At 34.8% G+C, this 18659-nt stretch overlaps 1 protein-coding gene across 8 annotated transcripts in view; it reads left to right on the forward strand.

Moving 5' to 3' along the window:
- The window catches only part of ATRX (ATRX chromatin remodeler), a 263885-nt gene that overhangs the window by 85792 nt on the left and 159434 nt on the right, over positions 1 to 18659 (forward strand). For 7 of the 8 annotated variants that reach the window (XM_087813462.1, XM_016207255.2, XM_087813461.1 and 4 more), the window contains 3 exons: positions 2284 to 2351; positions 2675 to 5757; positions 11130 to 11202. In XM_087813462.1, the coding sequence (XP_087669588.1) occupies positions 2284 to 2351; positions 2675 to 5757; positions 11130 to 11202 (3224 nt within the window). The remainder of the gene's footprint in view (positions 1 to 2283; positions 2352 to 2674; positions 5758 to 11129; positions 11203 to 18659) is intronic. The other variant, XM_016207256.2, reaches the window with a different exon arrangement.

Below are 18659 nucleotides of genomic sequence, written 5' to 3' on the forward strand. Positions count from 1 at the left end.
TAGTCTTCGTGGAGCATGGTTTTGACACAACTTGAAGATAATGGAATTAAAAATGTTTAATATCGGTTGAAGATACTTTTAACAGTTTATGTACAGTTTTTAAAATGAGTAGTACTTTGGAGTTTATTTTAATTATCTATAATACCAAGGTTATGGTTCCCCCAACACATATTAACTGTTAAGATTACTCCTGTGTTAGTTTGCTTTGCAATAAACTGTCTCCTTGAAATGCAGGGTCATACCAGAGTTCTAGGGCTAGATTTTTTTTTTATGCATTTTTGATAGATATAGACCTACTTAAATGTAGTAAATTTTTTTCCTTTAGCAATTTGTGTCCCTCCTTTACTTGAATTAAGTTCAGCCAGGAGCCTATGTACAGTACATGTTGTAGCCTCTAGTTTTTCATTTGGACAGCTGAAATTCAAATTGCCGAATTTGTAATGTGCATTCCAATTCTCTTTTCTTATATATCTGATTGATTTTTTTACCCCCAAGGGCCAGTCTGTTGAACTTAGTCCATTTCAGTAATAAATAGTTTTCACCAGTGGATGTGGAACTTTCCCTTTATCCTTTCCCAGTAAAAGTAACTTAGTGTCAGTCAGACTTGCATTTGAATGCTAGCTTTGCCTCTTACTAGTGTAGTGGTATGCCTTTAGAAGACTTATTCACTTTTTTTTTTTTTTTTTAATCTTTATTGATTTCAGAGAGAGGAAAGGAGGAGGAGAGAGAGAGAGAAACATCAATGATGAGAGAGTCATTGATCGGCTGCCTAGCCCACAACCCGGGCATGTGCCCTGACCAGGAATCGAACCCCGATCTCCTGGATCCTAGGTCGATGCTCAACCACTGAGCCACACCCGGCCGGGCTTTTTTTTTTTTTTTTTTAATCTTTATTGATTTCAGAGAGAGGAAAGGAGGAGGAGAGAGAGATAGAAACATCAATGGTGAGAGTAGAAGACTTATTCACATATCAGCGAATCTTAGGTTTTACTCTCAAATGGGGCGTAATACCTCTCACCTTGCATGGTAGGTATTTTTAGAATTAAAGATAATGTATTTTAATGTAGGATAATGTTGCTAAGCTGTACACATACTAGCAGTTTATATATGGTGAGTATTAAATTTATTAAGTAACAAGAACATCTAATACATATTTTCCCTGATAAATTTTACTATCTTTTTATTAAATTTAGTGTGGTAACATAGGCTAATAAAATTATATAGGTTTCAAGTGTACAGTTCTATGATACAGCATCTGTATATTATATTATGTGCCCAGTACCCAAAGTCAGATTTTCTGTTACCATTTATTTGATGTCTTTTACCCTTTACTACTCCTACTTACGTTCCCTGTGATAACTATTATACATTGTCTGTGTCTGAGTTTCATTTTTATATCCCGCATATAAGTGAAATCATGTGGTTCTTAACTGTTTTTGGTCTGACTTATTTTTCTTAGCATAATATTCTCAAGGTCCATCCATGTTGTTACGAATGGCTGTAATTCATCCTTTCTTATGGCTGAGTAGTATTCCATTGTATATATGTACCACACATTTTTTATCCAATCTCTTAAGACTACAAATCAATACTGAAAATCAGAATTGCAAGTCAAAACTGTAATAAGATACCACCTCACATGTCTTAGCGTGGCTATTATCAACAAGACTAATAATAACAAGTATTGGAGAAGTTGTGGACAAAAGGGAAACCTCATTCACTGCTGGTAGGAATATAAACTGGTACAGCCACTATGGAAAACAGTATTGAGATTCCTTAAAGTAAGAATTTAGTTACTACATGACCCAGCAACCCCTCTTCTTGGAATCTATGGGAAAAATTTTACATTTATTTGCAAAGATATATATACCCCCTATGTTCATTGCAGCATTAACATTATTCATGGTAGCGAAGATATGGAAACAGCCGATGTGTCTCTTAACATCTAATACATTTTTATGTAGAGCTTTAGTAGCTAGTCATATGAGATCAGGAATTTGCTTTAGTAAACCTTTTCTAAACTTTATGATAAGGATAGTGTGCTTGATGATTCAGAAATCTATTTCAAGGAATTATTTTTTTGAACTGTTCCTATGTCTGGATAGTAGTAGTATGTCTGGAAAGGACTAGTGTTGAGTTGTTTAGTGTTTTTTCTTTGTCTAAAACACACAAACATACACACACATTCCTTTTACTTATTAATAACTTAAAAAATAAAGTTTTTGTTCTTTTTAGATGTTACCAATTTTGAATAAAATTTTCTCTTCCCCTTTCTTTGAATAGAATTGCTTTAAATATTACATGAGTGATGATATTAGCCGTGACTCAGATGGAATGGATGAACAATGCAGGTAGGTAGTACATCAAGATTAACTAAAATTCAACATTGTTTACTTTTTTTGGAAGGGGTAATTCTAGCACAATCCGTTATTAGATCCATTTTTTTAGTATTATTGATATGTTTAACGGAAGATTTTTCTTTTCCAGAAAGCCTTTGGTTTCTGTCTGTTTTAAGTTTATAATAAAGAATAAGTATGTGACCTAAATTGCTTTACTATTAAAATCGCTGTCAGATTAAGAAGGCAAAAAAAACTGGTTTAAATTGTTTTAATAATGAAAAGATTTAAAATGAGTTTCATTTGGGAATAATATTTTAATCTTTAAATAATTTCAGATGGTGTGCAGAAGGTGGAAACTTGATTTGTTGTGATTTTTGCCACAATGCCTTCTGTAAGAAGTGCATTCTGCGCAACCTTGGCCGAAAGGAGCTATCTACTATAATGGATGAAAACAACCAATGGTATTGCTACATTTGTCACCCGGAGCCTTTGTTGGACTTGGTTACTGCATGTAACAGCGTATTTGAAAATTTAGAACAGTTGTTGCAACAAAATAAGAAGAAGATAAAAGTTGACAATGAAAAGAATAATAAAGTATGTGACCATACACCCAGATTTTCTCCAAAGAAAAATAATTCAAATTGTAATGGAGAAGAAAAGAAATTAGACGATTCATGTTCTGGTTCTGTAACCTATTCTTATTCAGCACTAATTGTGCCCAAAGAGATGATTAAGAAGGCAAAAAAACTGATTGAGACAACAGCCAACATGAACTCTAGTTATGTTAAGTTTTTGAAGCATGCAACAGATAATTCAGAAATTGATTCTGCTACGAAGTTACGTCAGCTTAAGGCTTTTAAATCTGTGTTGGCTGATATCAGGAAAGCTCATCTTGCATTAGAAGAAGATTTGAATTCAGAGATTCGAGGTTTGGATGCTGTAAACAAAGAGAAAAATACCAAAGAGCTTAAAGTCATAGACGCTAAGTGTGAAACAAAAGTACGAAAAGGAGAAAAACCCTGTGCTTTGGAAAGGAAGGATATTTCAAAATCAGAAGCTAAGCTGTCAAGAAAGCAGGTAGACAGTGAGCACATGGATCAGAGTATTGCAGTAGAGGAACAAAGAGCAAATAAAAGTACCAGTGTTGAACATGAGAAATCAGATAAAAAAGAAGAACCTCAGTATGAACCTGCTAACACTTCTGAAGACTTAGACATGGATATTGTGTCTGTTCCTTCCTCAGTTCCAGAAGACATTTTTGAAAATCTTGAGACTGCTATGGAAGTTCAGAGTTCAGCTGATCATCAGATTGATGGCAACAGTGGCACTGAGCAAGAACTGGAGAGTTCTTCTGTAAAATTAAATATTACTTCAAAAGACAACAGAGGAGGTATTAAATCAAAAACTACAGCTAAAGTAACAAAAGAATTATATGTAAAACTTACCCCTGTCTCCCTTTCTAATTCCCCAATTAAAGGTGCTGATTGTCAGGAAGTTCTACAAGATAAAGATGGCTGTAAAAATTCTGGTCTGATCCCCAAGCCAGAGAACTGTGGACTTGGACAGGATAAAAATGATAATGCACTTTTGCTTGAGTGTGAAGTTTTATTACCTTCAGAAGAATCTGATCTTCGAAGATCCCCGCGTGTAAAGACTACACCCTTGAGGCGACAGCCAGAAACTAACCCTGCAACATCTAATTCAGATGAAGAAAGTAATGAAACAGTTAAGAGGAAACAAAAACTGTCAGGTCCAATGAGAAAAAAAGATAAGCGGAATTCTTCCGACACTGTTATAGATAATCCTAAAACTAATAAATTGCCTAAATCTAAGCAGCCAGAGATTGTGGATCGAAATTCAGATTCTGATGAAATGCTAGCAATCCTCAAAGAGGTATCCAGAATGAGTCAGAGTTCTTCGTCAGATACTGACATTAATGAAACTCATACAAATAGTGAGAAGACTTTATATGATTTAAAGTCTCAAACAGGGAAAGATGATAAAGGAAAAAGAAAACGAAAAAGTTCTACTTCTGGCTCAGATTTTGATATAAAAAAAGGCAAATCAGCCAAAAGGTCTATAATTTCTAAAAAGAAACGAGAAAACCAGTCTGAATCTTCCAATTACGACTCAGAATTGGAAAAAGAGATAAAGAGCATGAGTAAAATCGGGGCTGCTAGAACATCTAAAAAAAGAGCTCCAAATAAAAAGGATTATGATTCTTCTGAAGATGAAAAACACAGCAAAAAAGGAATGAATAATCAAGGGCAGCACAGTTTGAAGGCTGCACAAGAAGGATCATCTGATGATGCTGAAAGGAAACAAGAGAAAGACAATTTTTCTTCGGCAGAAGGCACAGTTGATAGTGACAAGACTATCTTAGAATTAAGAGGTAGACTCTCTAAGAAGCAGCAGCCAGGTGTTTCCTCTGATGGTACTGATAAGCCTTCTTCTGGGAAAGAGGAGAGTTGTAGTTCTCCAGAAGACAAAAAGGTTGCTGAAACTAAAGTAAAGAGTAAGCATCTGAAAACCAAAACCTGTAAGAAAGTACAGGGTAGCTTATCTGATATTGCTCAGAAGTTCCCAAAGAAAGAGCACAGTGATGACTCCTCGGAAGATGATAAAAAGCAGAGCAAAAACGGAACTGAGGAAAAAGAAAATAAAACTACAGCCTTGAAGAAAAAAGTAACTAAGATGAAACAACAGTATGAATCATCATCAGATAGCACTGAGAAATTACCTGAGGGAGCAGAAATTTGCCATTTTCCTGAAGGCATAAAACAAAATAAGAATGGCACAACTGATGGGGAAAAGAAAAGTAAAAAAATAAAAGGTAAAACTTCTAAAAATAAAGATGAATTATCTGATAGTGCTGAGAAGTTAACTGGGAAAAGAGATAGTTGTGGTTCTTCAGAAGAAAAAAGGAGTAAGAATGAAGGATTTGGAAGAGACAAGAAAAGGTGCAACTTTTCTGGAAAGAGTTCAAGGAAGAGACAAGATTTTTCATCATCTGATACTGAGAAATATCCCATGAAAGAAGATGGTCGTGATTCTTCTGATAAGAGACTGAAAAGAATAGAATTGAGGGAAAGACGGAATTTAAATTCAAAGAGAAATACCAAGGAAGTACGAAGTGGCTCATCATCTTCAGATGCTGAGGAAAGTTCTGAAGATAATAAAAAGCTGAAGAAGCAAAGAACTTCAGCTAAAAAGAAGACAGGCAACCTCAAGGAGAAAATGAGAAACTCCCTCAGAACAAGTACTAAAAGGAAGCAAGCCGACATTACTTCATCTTCTTCTGATATGGGAGATGATGCTCAGAATTCCTTAGGAGAGGGCAGCAGTGATGAGCAGAAAATTAAGCCTGTGACCGAAAATTTAGTGCTGTCTTCACATACTGGATTTTGTCAATCTTCAGGTATGCAAAGATAAATTTAAAAATGTGTAATTTGTACATATTCCCTCTTGAATAACTGCATTATTTAATTTTCCCTGAAGCCAGTCAAATGCAGAGTTACTGTTTAGGAAAAGATAATTTAAAAATTCTTTACAAATTTACTAGAAATAGCCTTTCTCCATTTATTTTTATGCCATCGTTGGAAGGTATTTTACACATTGTGTTATGTATCAGGTATAACAAGTTTGTTGGGTAAATAACAAATTTTTTTAAATCAGTGTTTTAATGCTTTTCTCTGAAGTAATTAACAGTAGTTTATGAAAGAAAATCAGACTGGTGGTGCCAATAGTTCAGTAGGTATTTATTAATAAGATGGAGATGAATGCTTGGTAACAGTTTTCCTGTGCCTATGACTTTTTTAATTGGCCAGAGTAACTTTGTGTCCCATGAAATTTTCTGAAAAAATTAAATTTACTTCATTGAAACCCTTTGCAGGTACTCATCAATTATTTTCTGATGACGTGAATAGACCTTTCTGTCTTTCATACTAACGATATAAAGGAAGAAAGAAATCCAAAAAGTAGATGGATTACCCTACCCTGATGAGTTAGTGTACTAGGACTATAAGGGTTTGGGTCAACTGGTCAGTGATACTTCACTTCCCCCATCCCCAGATACTTATAAAAATAATTATTGTAGTCTTTTAAAAAATAATTTGTATAATAAATGTAATCTTGTTACTCATTGTCTTTTCAAGTCAGTAAAAACTGTCAATTAACCAGGGGCACTTGAGATTTCTCCTAAAAATTTTTTTTAACTTTATTTTATTTTTTCTCTATTTTCTTTGTATCTTATCACCATTTATCCCCCCATGCTCTCTTCTACCTCTACCCACCCCATCCCCTCCTGTAGTCTTAAAATTTTTACAAAGTAGATTTTACTCGAAACGGTTTCCACAGAGACTGAATGTTTAAAGTTTTCCTTTCATTTTTTATGCTAGGATTTTCCATTTACCCATTTGGAATTTAGTGGAATTGACCTGAATCTTGTTTTATAATAAAACTTTAAATTCCTTTTACGGAGTGCTTGTCTAAGGAATTGATTTGAAAACCTAGTGTGATATGCATGGTATACTCAGTTTAATGCTCTGCTATATTACATGCTTAGATGGAGCTCTGCCTGTATGGCTATTATAACTACAAGTCCACACTTCTTGAAATTCTTTGGCCTAATGTGTTTCAGAATTTTCAACTGTTTGTGTTTCATAAAGATAATATAGAGTAGTTACCATATATACGGTGTCTCAAAAAATGTATACACACATGTTGAATAATTACAAAGGCATTGTTTATTAAAATACATTTCATTTTCAAAACTGAGCTATCAGCTGTTAAAGTGTGTATGAATTTTTTTGGGAACACCCTGTATAATTCCATTAGGGCCTGAGGCAACACATTATCAAATAGATTAGTATTTCTGCAGCAAAACATAAGAACATTAATACTTAGAAGAATAAACAGTTGAAATTAGGTTTTGCTGCCAAATGAACTTTGGCACCACCTTATATAATGTTTGAGTTTTGAGAGCTTTTTGGGTTTCAGGATTGTGTATAAAAGATTGTGAACTTGCATTCAAACACAATCTCATAACAAAGCGTTATTTACAATAGCCAAGATTTGGAAGCAGCCCAAGTGCCCCACATTTACGCAATGGAATGCTACTCAGCTGTAAAAAAGAAGGAAATCTTACCCTTTGCAACAGCATGGATGGACCTAGAGAATATTATGCTAAGTGAAGTAAGTCAGAGAAGACAAGTACCATATGATTTCACGTATATGTGGAATCTAATGAACAAAATAAACTATAACAAAATAGAAACAGATTCATAGATACAGAAAACAGACAGCTGTTAGAGGAGAGGGTATTGGGGGCTGGGTGAAAAAAGGTGAAGGGATTAAGCAAAAAACAAACAAACAAACAAACAAAAACCAACCAAAAAACTCATAGACAACACTATGGCAATTACCAGAGGGAAAGGGGAGGGAGCAAGTAGAAGAGGGTACAGAGATAAATGGTCATGGAAGGAGATTTGACTTTGGCTGGTGAACATACAATACAATATACAGACGATGTATTATAGAATGGTACCCTTGAAACCTACATAATTTTATTAACCAGTGTCACCTTAATAAATTCAATCAAAATTAGAAACACAATCTCTGTTACTTTGATGTCAAATCAATGTTTTTGTTATCAGGTTAGTTGAGAAAACCCTTATTAAGGATTAGAGTGTAAGAATATTAAATTGTAATTAGCTACATGGAGTATTCTCATTAGCAAATTCTAGGCTATTAAACTAGTCTTTAACTTTGGAAAACTGGTTTTCATCATTAAACAGCTTCCCTAGTGCAATCAACATGTTTGATTGCAAGTACTAATTTTCATTTCCCCAAATCTAATTAGGTATGACACATATGAGGATATCTGTGATATCTCTCATGTTTGAAACTATTAATTCCTACTGTAATATGTAATATGAGTTCATCAGATCTTAAGAAGACATGGTAACATATGGCAAATACTCAGAGGGGGCATTTACCAATAATTTCTTAACCCAGTATTAGTCTAGATCATTGTGTTCCATTTTGAATTATATAACTTTATTCTGAAGGGCCAGTGTCCTGATTAGGAGGTGAACCCTTTCTCATGTATATATCCAGAGAAGTCTTAAGAATTCAGAACTTCAGCAGATGCCAATCTTTCAACTATTTGGTGGCATAGTCCTTGTTCAGATTTTGTTTATCCTGGATATTTCTTGGGACTGACTGCTTTAGATGAAAAGAAGAAGATAAATTTGCTAGGAATTGAACTTTGTCAATAGAAATACTTAAGCAGAAAAGAATATGAAGGGCATTTAAAATAAGCACTATGTAAAAAGTAATGTTTTGCAAGATAAGTTTTGGTATAAGCCAGTGATAAAAGTGGCATGCCTTAAGAATTTGCTTGCATTCAAGCTAAATTTATTTGTTCCCCTAATATGTCCAAATTAATTTAGGTGACAATTTTTAGGAGCTCTTAAAAAGCCTTATCTGCTCTCATGAATTTAGAGGATTCCAATTTATTCAGCAATAGTTGGGTATTCTGTTACATGGTACAATAGTTTCTTAGAAATTGGGGCTTGTAGAGGGGAGTAGAATTATTTTTTTGTAAACTGAACTGTAGTTTATACAGTTTAATTTGCTGTAAATCAGTGTAACTGATTACTGTTTTCATTTGTGAAGGCAAGAGTCTGTATATAGATATTCCATATATTTCATACTTAGGATATTAATATCATGTATTATCTCCCAACATGTTTGCACTGCCTTTTAGAAATTCAGATTCTTTTTACAAAGTAAAGATTCATTATAAAAAAAAAATTGGGCCTTGATAATGGCATAAGCAACCAAGATTAAGAACTTGGTGCTAGGAGATTGTAGTCTAATGAGCAACATAGACATAGGTAAATCGTTTAAAAAAAAAAAAAAAAAAGCCCTAGCCGGTTTGGCTCAGTGGTTAGAGCATTGGCCCTCGGACCAAAGAGTCCTGGGTTTGATTCTCGGCCAAGGACACATACCTTGGATATGGGGCACTAGCGGGAGGCAACCACTCAGTGTGTCTCTCTTACATCGATGTTTCTCTCTCTCCCTCTCACTCCCTTCCTCTCTCTCTGAAAAAGCAATAGAAAAAATATCCTCGGGTGAGGATTAAAAATAAAAAAGAATACCAGAAGAAAGATGTAAAAGTAAAATGGGGCTGTGTGATAACTAGCAAGTGAGCCACTTAATCTAACTATTGGAGGAAAACTTAAAAGAACAGGTAGCATTTGAACACTGTTTCGAAGGATAGCTCAAATTTTGAAAGGTATAGCAAAGAAGAATGACTAATATTACTAGTGATGTTTCATTTGAAGATTGGTCTGTTTGAATGAGGTATTAAGAGTTTGCTAGGATATTGTGAGATTTATTTTTGCCTTTCTATATTTAGTCTATTTCTATCCTGAACATGTAGCTGTTTGCATTCTTTATGGATTGTTTTTCTCTCCAACAGTTTCTTCAAATATTTTTATTAGGAAAAAATTTCAATATGTAGAAAAGTTTCTTTCGTTAACATTGTACTGTATTTGCATATGTAAAGAGTGCTGTTTTTAGAAATATCTATATATTCTTCTATCCAACAATGTAACTAACTTTTTTTTGCCTTTTTAACTGTTGATTTTGAAATAATTATAAATTCACAGGAATTGCACCCAAAAAAATGTACGGGGGGATCTTGGATACCCTACCATTCTCCTACTGGTAACACCTTGCATAACTGTAGTACAATGTCAAAACCAGGAAATGGAAGATTTATTCAGATTCACCAGTTTTGCATGCATTTATTCATTTGTGTATATATGTATGTGTGTATGTATGTATAAATATAGTTCTATGAAATTGTATCATGTGTAGCTTTGTAAATCACTACAACCAAGATATTGAACTGTTCCGCTATCACGAGTTTCCTTTGTGCCACGCCTATGAACAGCTTCCTTGCTTATCCCTACTATTAACTCCTACCAACTGTTAATCTGATTTTTATGTTTGTTATTTTGAGATGGGATCATGAAGTTTGTAACATTTTGATATTGGCTTTCTTTCACTCAGTGTAATGCTTTTGAAATTTTGGATGCATTTCAAAATAAATAATAAACATCAGCACACTTCTCCCTAATTACTTCAGCATATATGATCTTACTAATAGTTCAATATTTAAGTTTGTTTTTGAGGCACAGTTTACATATAATGAAATGCCAAATGTTAACGTCTTTAGAGTTTTAATCCAAGGATAGAAAAGTAGCTTTTTATAGGGAAATAAGTTTTACTGTACTTGAATATACCTTTGTAATTCTACTCGTATTATACAAATTCAAGTATATTTTGAAATTACTTGGTACCACCAAAATATTGATAGCAATTTTGCTATTCTTCAATGATACAGGAAAAGTTACACATCTGTTAACTTTCAACTTAAAATGGATCACTGTGAAGCTTATTCAGCAAAAAACTTATGCTAATGTGATGGTGAATGATAAAGACTTGTTCCCTGAAGGATGAGCTTTAAAACCCTTGTGCTCTGGAAAGGAACTTTGAAATATATAAGATCCAACTTATCATTTTTCTGCTGGCACTTCTTAAATTACCCATGTGCTTTTCTTATAAATCCTTTTAAATCATGTTTTGGATCCCAGAGTACAGTTTATAACCAAATAGTAGTTATTAAAGCTTTAGGCTTTCAGTTTTATTTTACATGGCTTTATGTATATAGATAATTTAAAACTAATTTTAAGTATTTTTTTTTTTTTTTCCTTCAAGGAGATGAAGCCTTATCTAAATCTGTGCCTGTCACAGTGGATGATGATGATGACGACAATGATCCTGAGAATAGGTATGGTTCCATCTGAAAGGACTTTAAAAAGATTATAACATGCCCTAGACGTGGGCACAAACAGCAGCAACAGAACCTCAAGCTGGTTGTAAAAACCAGGAGTGTTTGCCTTAGAAAGACTCGCTCACAGTCTTCCTGCAAGTTTGAAAGAAAGGCCAGAAAATAGGCTAAAACTTGGAAACTTTCAGAGAAAGTAAATATAAATATTAACACACCTAGCATAGGGTGTGTTGCAAATACATAGGGCACTGTCAATTTTATGTTTTTATGTAAAATGTGCTATTGAGGATATTTTAATTTTGACAGATTATAAATGAAAGTATATCATCTCAAACTGGTGACAACAGACATCTCAATATTGATTATTGGGTTTTTTGTTGTTGTTGTGTTTTTTTTTTTTGATTAATCCTCACCGGAGGATATTTTTTCCATTGATTTTTATAAAGAGTGGAAGGGAGGGAGGGAAGGAGGGAGAGAGAGGGAGAGATAGAGAGAGAGAGAGAGAGAGAGAGAGCAATGTGAAAGAGACAGTGATTGGTTGCCTCCTGCACAGTCCCTGACCAGAGCTGAGGATTGAATCTGCAACTCAGGTACAAGCCCTTGACCTGAAATCAAACTTATGACCCTTCAGTGTATGGGCACCACTGAGCCACACTGGCCAGCGCTCATTATTGTTTTTAATTGCCATCCATTATGGTGCTTCTAGGTATTAAAACCTGTTCAAAGTGAAAAAAATAGGAGATTGCTCAGATATTTAAGTTTAAGAAATCGCTTTCAAAATTAGTATCAATTTAGAAAGTGTTGAGACTGATACAGATTTTAACCATTTTTCAAATAAAATAGAAATAGACAGTATGGTACTATTAACTTTAATAAGACTTAAACAGTAGGTGTAAATGTAAACAGTGTAGCCTGTATAGATATAATTAAGGGATGGCTGAGAGAAGAGAAACATACAAAGGCACACTCATATCCCAGCAATGGAGAATTTTAAAAAAATTAAATAATATAACCATAATGTTTTTACATATCTTTTAAACCTTTCCCTGCACTACAGTATACCCTACACATAATCTTCAACCAAGTTTGGTGAAGTGGATGGAATTTTGGAATAATGGAAATAAGAATATCTGACTTCTAGTTCTAACTTCTCTAATGACTGTCTCTGTAACCTTGGGCAAGTGACTTAACTACTCTTTGCCAAAATTTTCTGATCTCTAAAATGAAAGTGTTGGATGAAGTTTTCTCTGATTAATTCTAGTCCCCAAAATCTATGATAGACTTGATGGGTTTTTATTAAAGAACACTATATTAACCATCCGTTTATTCCTAATAGTAAGCTCTAATATTAAGAAAACATGAAAATATATATGTAATTTGTGTGTCGTAATTTTCTAAGGAATTAACTTTGAGTTAGTAAATACTGGGGGATAGCTATTATTCTAGCTCTGTTTTATATCTTCCTCATGCTGATATGTTTTTCTGTTTCAAAGATCAGCATTCTCCTAATTAATAGAACATTTTTATTAGGGTAAATGAGCAATTTTATTTTGCACTTTGAATACAGTTTAATCATGATACAAAGACAGATGCTGCTTGCCTACTTATTTTTTGATTATATATCCAATTATTTTATGGGATAGGGATGGGGTCCAGAATGGAATGGTAAGGACGTACATTTTACAATAGCTGTTTACAATAGCTAAGATCTGGAAATAGCCCAGGTGCCCATCAGTAGATGAGTGGATAAAAAAGCTGTGGGACATTTACACCGTGGAATACAATGTGGCTGTAAAAAAGACGGATCTCTTACACTTTGAGACAGCATGGATGGACCTGGAGAGTATTATGCTAAGCGAAATAAGCCAGTTAGAGAATGTGAAGTATCACATGATCTCACTCATATGTGGAATCTAATGAATAAAATAAACTGATGAACAAAATAGATCCAGAGACATAGAAGCATGGAACAGGCTGATGAATCTCAGAGGGAAAGGGGGGGTGGGGTAGTGGGGGGGAGATTAACCAAAGAACGTATATGCATAAATGCATAACCCATGGTTACAGACAATAGTATGGGGAAGGCCAGGGAGTGCGGCAGATGTGGGTGGAGGGGATCAATGGGGGAAAAAGGAGGGGGACATCTGTAATATTTTCAGCAATAAAGATATATTCTAAAAAATTGTAATTATAGATGCTGGAGAATGAGAAAAAAAATTTTTTTTAAACCTTCACCCAAGAGTTTGTTTTTTCTTTTCTTTTTTTCTTTATTTTTTAATTTTTAGGGAGAGAGGAAGGGAGAGAGAGAGAGACAGAAACATCGATGTGAGTGAAACATCAATGGATTGCCTCCCCGTACATGCTCTGACTGGGAATCGAACCCACAACTTAGGTATGTGACCTTACCAAGAATTGAACCTGCAATCTTTTTGGTGTATGGGATGATGCTCCAGCCAACTGAACCACCCTGCCAGGGCACTGTAGTCATATATATATTTATTTATTTATTTAATCCTCACCTGAGGATATTTTTTTCCATTGCTTTTCAGAGAGAGGGGAGGGGAAGAGAGGGAGGGGAAGAGAGAGAGAGAGAGAGACATCGATGCGAGAAACACATTGAGTGGTTGCCTCCTGCACGCACCCTGACCTGGGCTGGGCATCGAGCCTGCAACTGAGGTACATGCCCGTGGCCAGAATTGAACCCAGGACCCTTCAGCCCGCAGGCTGATGCTTTAGCCACTGAGCCAAACTGGCTAGGGCTGAAGTCATATTTTTTAATAGAAATGTTCATATCAAGATACTAATTTTGAACTAAAGAGTTTTAAAAAATGCTAATACAGATTTTTACTGTGAGAAATTCCATAGCAATTTTATCAATTTTGAAAATTTTTATTCCTGATAACATTTTTTAAAACAAAGCCTCAAACTCTACTAGGAGCATATGTGTTCACCACCCAAAAAATATCCAACATTCTTTGGTTGTAGTCATTTGAGTTGTTTTACGTATCGACTTTTAAGTTATATTATATTTTAGTACTACGTAGACAGTTGTTTTGTAACTCTAAAGGGCATGTGTTTAAACCTGTAATCTTATTTAGAATTCTCTATTTTAACTAATTATTCTGTTATATTGTGCACAAAATGTAAAAACACAATTTAAAAAAATTGTAACTTTTGTGTATGGATGCACTGTATTTCAGCCTTCTAAAAATGCATTTTTTATTTAGCAGTTTTCTTTAAACTTGTTTTCAGACCCTCTTAAAAGATAAAACAGTAGATTGGAGGAGAAATCTGAGATGTCTTGTCAGCGCATTTTAGAGAGGGAGCATACTGAAGAATGATGTTTAGAACACCTTTTAAAAAATCTTTAAAGATCAAAGCTTGAGTTAGTTCATTTCTAAATACATGTATTTGAAATAAGTGAAATACAGATATCTTTAAGAATGTGACTGGCCAGGCCAGTGTTACTCAGTGGTTTAACATCGACCTATGAACCTGGAGGTCATGGTTTGATTCCTGGTCAGGGTACATGCCTGGGTTGCGGGCTCGATCCCTAGTAGGGGGGTATGCAAGAGGCAGCCGATCGATGATACTCTCTCATCACTGGTGTTTCTATCTCTTTTTCCCTCTCCCTTTCTCTCAAATCAATAAAAACATATTTAAAAATAAGATTGTGACTATAGTGTATTTGCCAAAGCACTCATTAGAACAGAAGTGAATGAGTAGAGAGTATAGCACTGGCATACTAATATTAGTAAAAGATTAGGACTCAGGATCTTAGGCTCTACTCCTGGCTTGGCCATTAACTAGCTTTGTTTGTTTGGCCAAGTTGTTTCCCCTCTCTTAGCCTGTTTCCTCACCTGTAAAATGACAGAATTGAACTCTTAAGGTCCCTTCTAGGTCTAACATTTTGTGTTGCTTTTCTTTTTTTTTAAATAGTGAATTTTTATTTTTTTAAATATATCTTTATTGATTTCAGAGAGGGGAAAGGAGAGGGAGAGAGAGACAGAAACATCAATGATGAGAGAGTCATTGATTGGCTGTCTCCTGCACGCCCCCTACTGGGGATCTAGCCCGCAACCCGGGCATGTGCCCTGACCAGGAATCGAACCCCGACCGCCTGGATCCTAGGTCAACACTCAACTGCTGAGCCACTCCAGGTCGGGCTGTGTTGCTTTTCTAATGGCTGTTTCTCTAAAGCTCCTTCAAGAGAAACCTTTCTCTTGATCATTCCTTTTTAAGAAACTCAACAATTTGAATTACCAGGTTGAATTACCAATCTACCTACCAGGAAGAGGTGGTTTACTTTCTTTTCCTGTTTGAGTGCTCAAACAAGAGACATTACTCATTTCCTTTCTAGATAGGATCAGAATTACTCAAGTCATTATTTCTGATTGCTTGTTCATCTTTGCATTGTCGGGTTTATTCCTTATTTTATTTTTGCTTTCTTTTAGTAGATGAAGGTATAAGGTGTAATATGGCATTATTTTGATATTCATTATCTGATTTAGAAGACTTAGCTTATTTGGTTTTGGAATTCCATTATTTATTCTCTCATGTACCAGTTCCCATCATTGTGGGTTTTTATCCTCCCTTCCATATTGTTTTGTTTTCTCCCCCTCTTCATTCCCTTCCTTTCAGGAAAATGGAGGAGTGGCTCCATTATTTCCAGCTCTGCCCAGGTTTTCTGTCACAAGAGTGGCACAGCCTGTGTCTCTAGTGCTTCTGATAGAGTCATGACTGCTTTGGATGCTACTACACCTGCCCCAAGATACAATATTGAGCATTGAGATTTCCCAGGTGGTACCTTGTTGCCTGGATGATTTGCTTAGAAACGTCCTGGGAAGCCTCAGAGCAAACAGAATCCATTAGGGATCATGACTATACATCCATCACATGCATACCAGCATGAGTCCAGCGGAGGTCTCCAAAATGATCCTTTGCCAGCCTCAGCTGGTTGTCAAGTGCTGATGTCCTTGAAATTTCTGTGGCCAATGACTCAAGAGTTAAGGTAGCGGAATTTCCCTGAAAGCATCTCACAGCAAACAGGCTTTGTAAATGGGACACACCTCATGTCAACATGTTTGCTGACTACTGAGGTTGAAGGTCAGCACCAGTACTTAGGTCTTTCTAATTAAGTTCCAATTTTGAGGTGTAGGTTATGTGATAGTCTAGGTTTATGATACAGTGGGTCTTTGATATAGTGGACTTCAGCCATCAGTCAATTTATGCCAATTGATTTAGCTTTATTATCCTTTTTATAGCTTAATGCACATGGCTATACATGAAGCTTTCTTTTGGTAAAAAGTGTTAGATGGCAAATCTAAAACATCTAAATGAGGTAGATCTTAGGGAGTCTCCATTACTATGTATAAGTTTCAATCTGGAGAATAGTGACCATTCTCTGAAGCTTGTAATTTTTTTTTTTTTTTTTTTTGCTTCTAAAGTGACTAATTGTTCTGTGTATTATGGTCTTACTGAAGGTTGTTTATAAATCGTGTCATTCTTCAGTGTGTGGATCCCATTTCATTTTCCATGATTTATTGTGTGATTTATTATTTGATATAGAATTATATCTTATTATCTTGTGTATACCATATTTCTTAGTTTATGACAATTAAGAACTTGAGTTTGAATTGGGTAGGTTTATATATTTTGACCTCCCATTTAGACATATTTTTAGGAGTCTAGAGTTTGAAAGAAGAAAAATTATGTGGTTTCTTACAATTAACAACCAAGTCTCTATAGGTAATATGGCATTTAAGATCGTTTTTAAACTTGTAAATACAAACTGAAATCAGGTGATTGAACTAACCTATAGAGGAACTAAATTAATAATTGTATTTTCTTGCCCATCATTCTACCACTCAAATAGTGAAAGAATATCTTGTAACTGCAAGTGAACTATGCTTTTTGATGTGTAATTTTGTATCTAACACTTCAAACTGTGAAACACTTCCCACATGCTTATTTATCTCAAAACAGTGGTTTTACCCAAATTGGTATGAGAAAGATTTTCCTTGTCTATGGGAAAGCACAATGTGGTTGTATAAAAGATGCTTTTAGAGAGTTTTTCCAGAAAGATCCTTTTATGAAATTTAAAGAACCACCCTATAGTCTGAAACGTTCCTAATTTGTGTAGAGTGTGTTAAAATAATTCTTCATTTTATAAAATACTGAAAGTAAATGATATTTTGGTTAAAATTTTTTTCTTGGCAAAATGAAAAGTTGGCAATGCTATAATCGTCCCCATTTTAAAGTTTATTGTGTGCAATCCAAATCAGAAAACCATGGATCTAGAAGTTTAAGAGCAACATTTTATACTTCAACAACAGTATGATTTAAATTGGAATGATCTACTCTCCTCTTTATTAAAATGCAAATCAGGGCAGAAAACCCCAGAAATGCAAACTCATCATCTATGGTTTCCTTTAGAACATGGTAGCTCTCTGTGTGGTCTTACTGTTTCTGATTCTTTTGTTAACTAAGGGGGCACCAAAAGGCATATAAAAAGCATTTGAGGAAGTGATTACCTATTTTGCTTCACTCTGTTTTAGGTGCCTTTGCTATATGTCTTTTAATATTAATAGCAATGCTACCTTTTATATAAAATTAAGACATTAACATGCATTAATATCTACTAATAAATGAATGGTTGATTGAAATGTGAGTACATATTAAGAAATATAAAGAAGAATTTTAAATCCCAAAATAGCAAATGTTTCACAGCTGCAAGTTTTTTGTTATTTTTAAACATATCTTTACTGATTTCAGAGAGAGGACGGGGGGGGGGAGAGAGAGACAAACATCAATGATGAGAGAGTCACTGGCCCGCAACCCGGGCATGTGCCCTGACCGGGAATCGAACGCCGATCTCCTGGATCCCAGGTCGATGCTCAACCGCTGAGCCACGCCTGGTCAGGCTTCAGCTGCAAGTTTTTGTGTGAACTAGAGCGTCGGATTGCAGAGTAGATGTTTATCCTATAAAAGTTAGTTCACGGAAAACTGAAGAGTCATGCCACCTTCCTTTTGAACCTTTCTGTCAGTATTCCTTTGCTACTGTGATTTATGGATTTATATTGAAAGGACATCTAGGTGCAAAACACCTCATTTTGCATAAAAGCTGCATAATTGCTTTTATATTTAAAGATGTCTTCCTTTAGTGCAAATATGGAAATTTATTAGGAATATATTTTATTTTAACATAAGATGATATTAAAGAAGTACTTTCTTATGCTTTTAGCAGTAGAGTTTCTGTTAGCAAATTGTTCTTTGGGGAGTATCTTGAGGAATTTTGGTAAAAGTACAGCTATTGCACTGTCTACTTTTTTGGAAAGTGAAAACTCATTTATGATAATTTGTGTTCTTTTACCATGTGTTTAATTAATGCCAATGATGTCCCTTCTCTGCCCTAGCTTGACTGTTATTGGGGCTTTCTGATTGCTTCAATACTTAAT

Source organism: Miniopterus natalensis, chromosome X, assembly GCF_054644295.1.
Source record: "Miniopterus natalensis isolate mMinNat1 chromosome X, mMinNat1.hap1, whole genome shotgun sequence".
NCBI lineage: Eukaryota > Metazoa > Chordata > Mammalia > Chiroptera > Miniopteridae > Miniopterus > Miniopterus natalensis.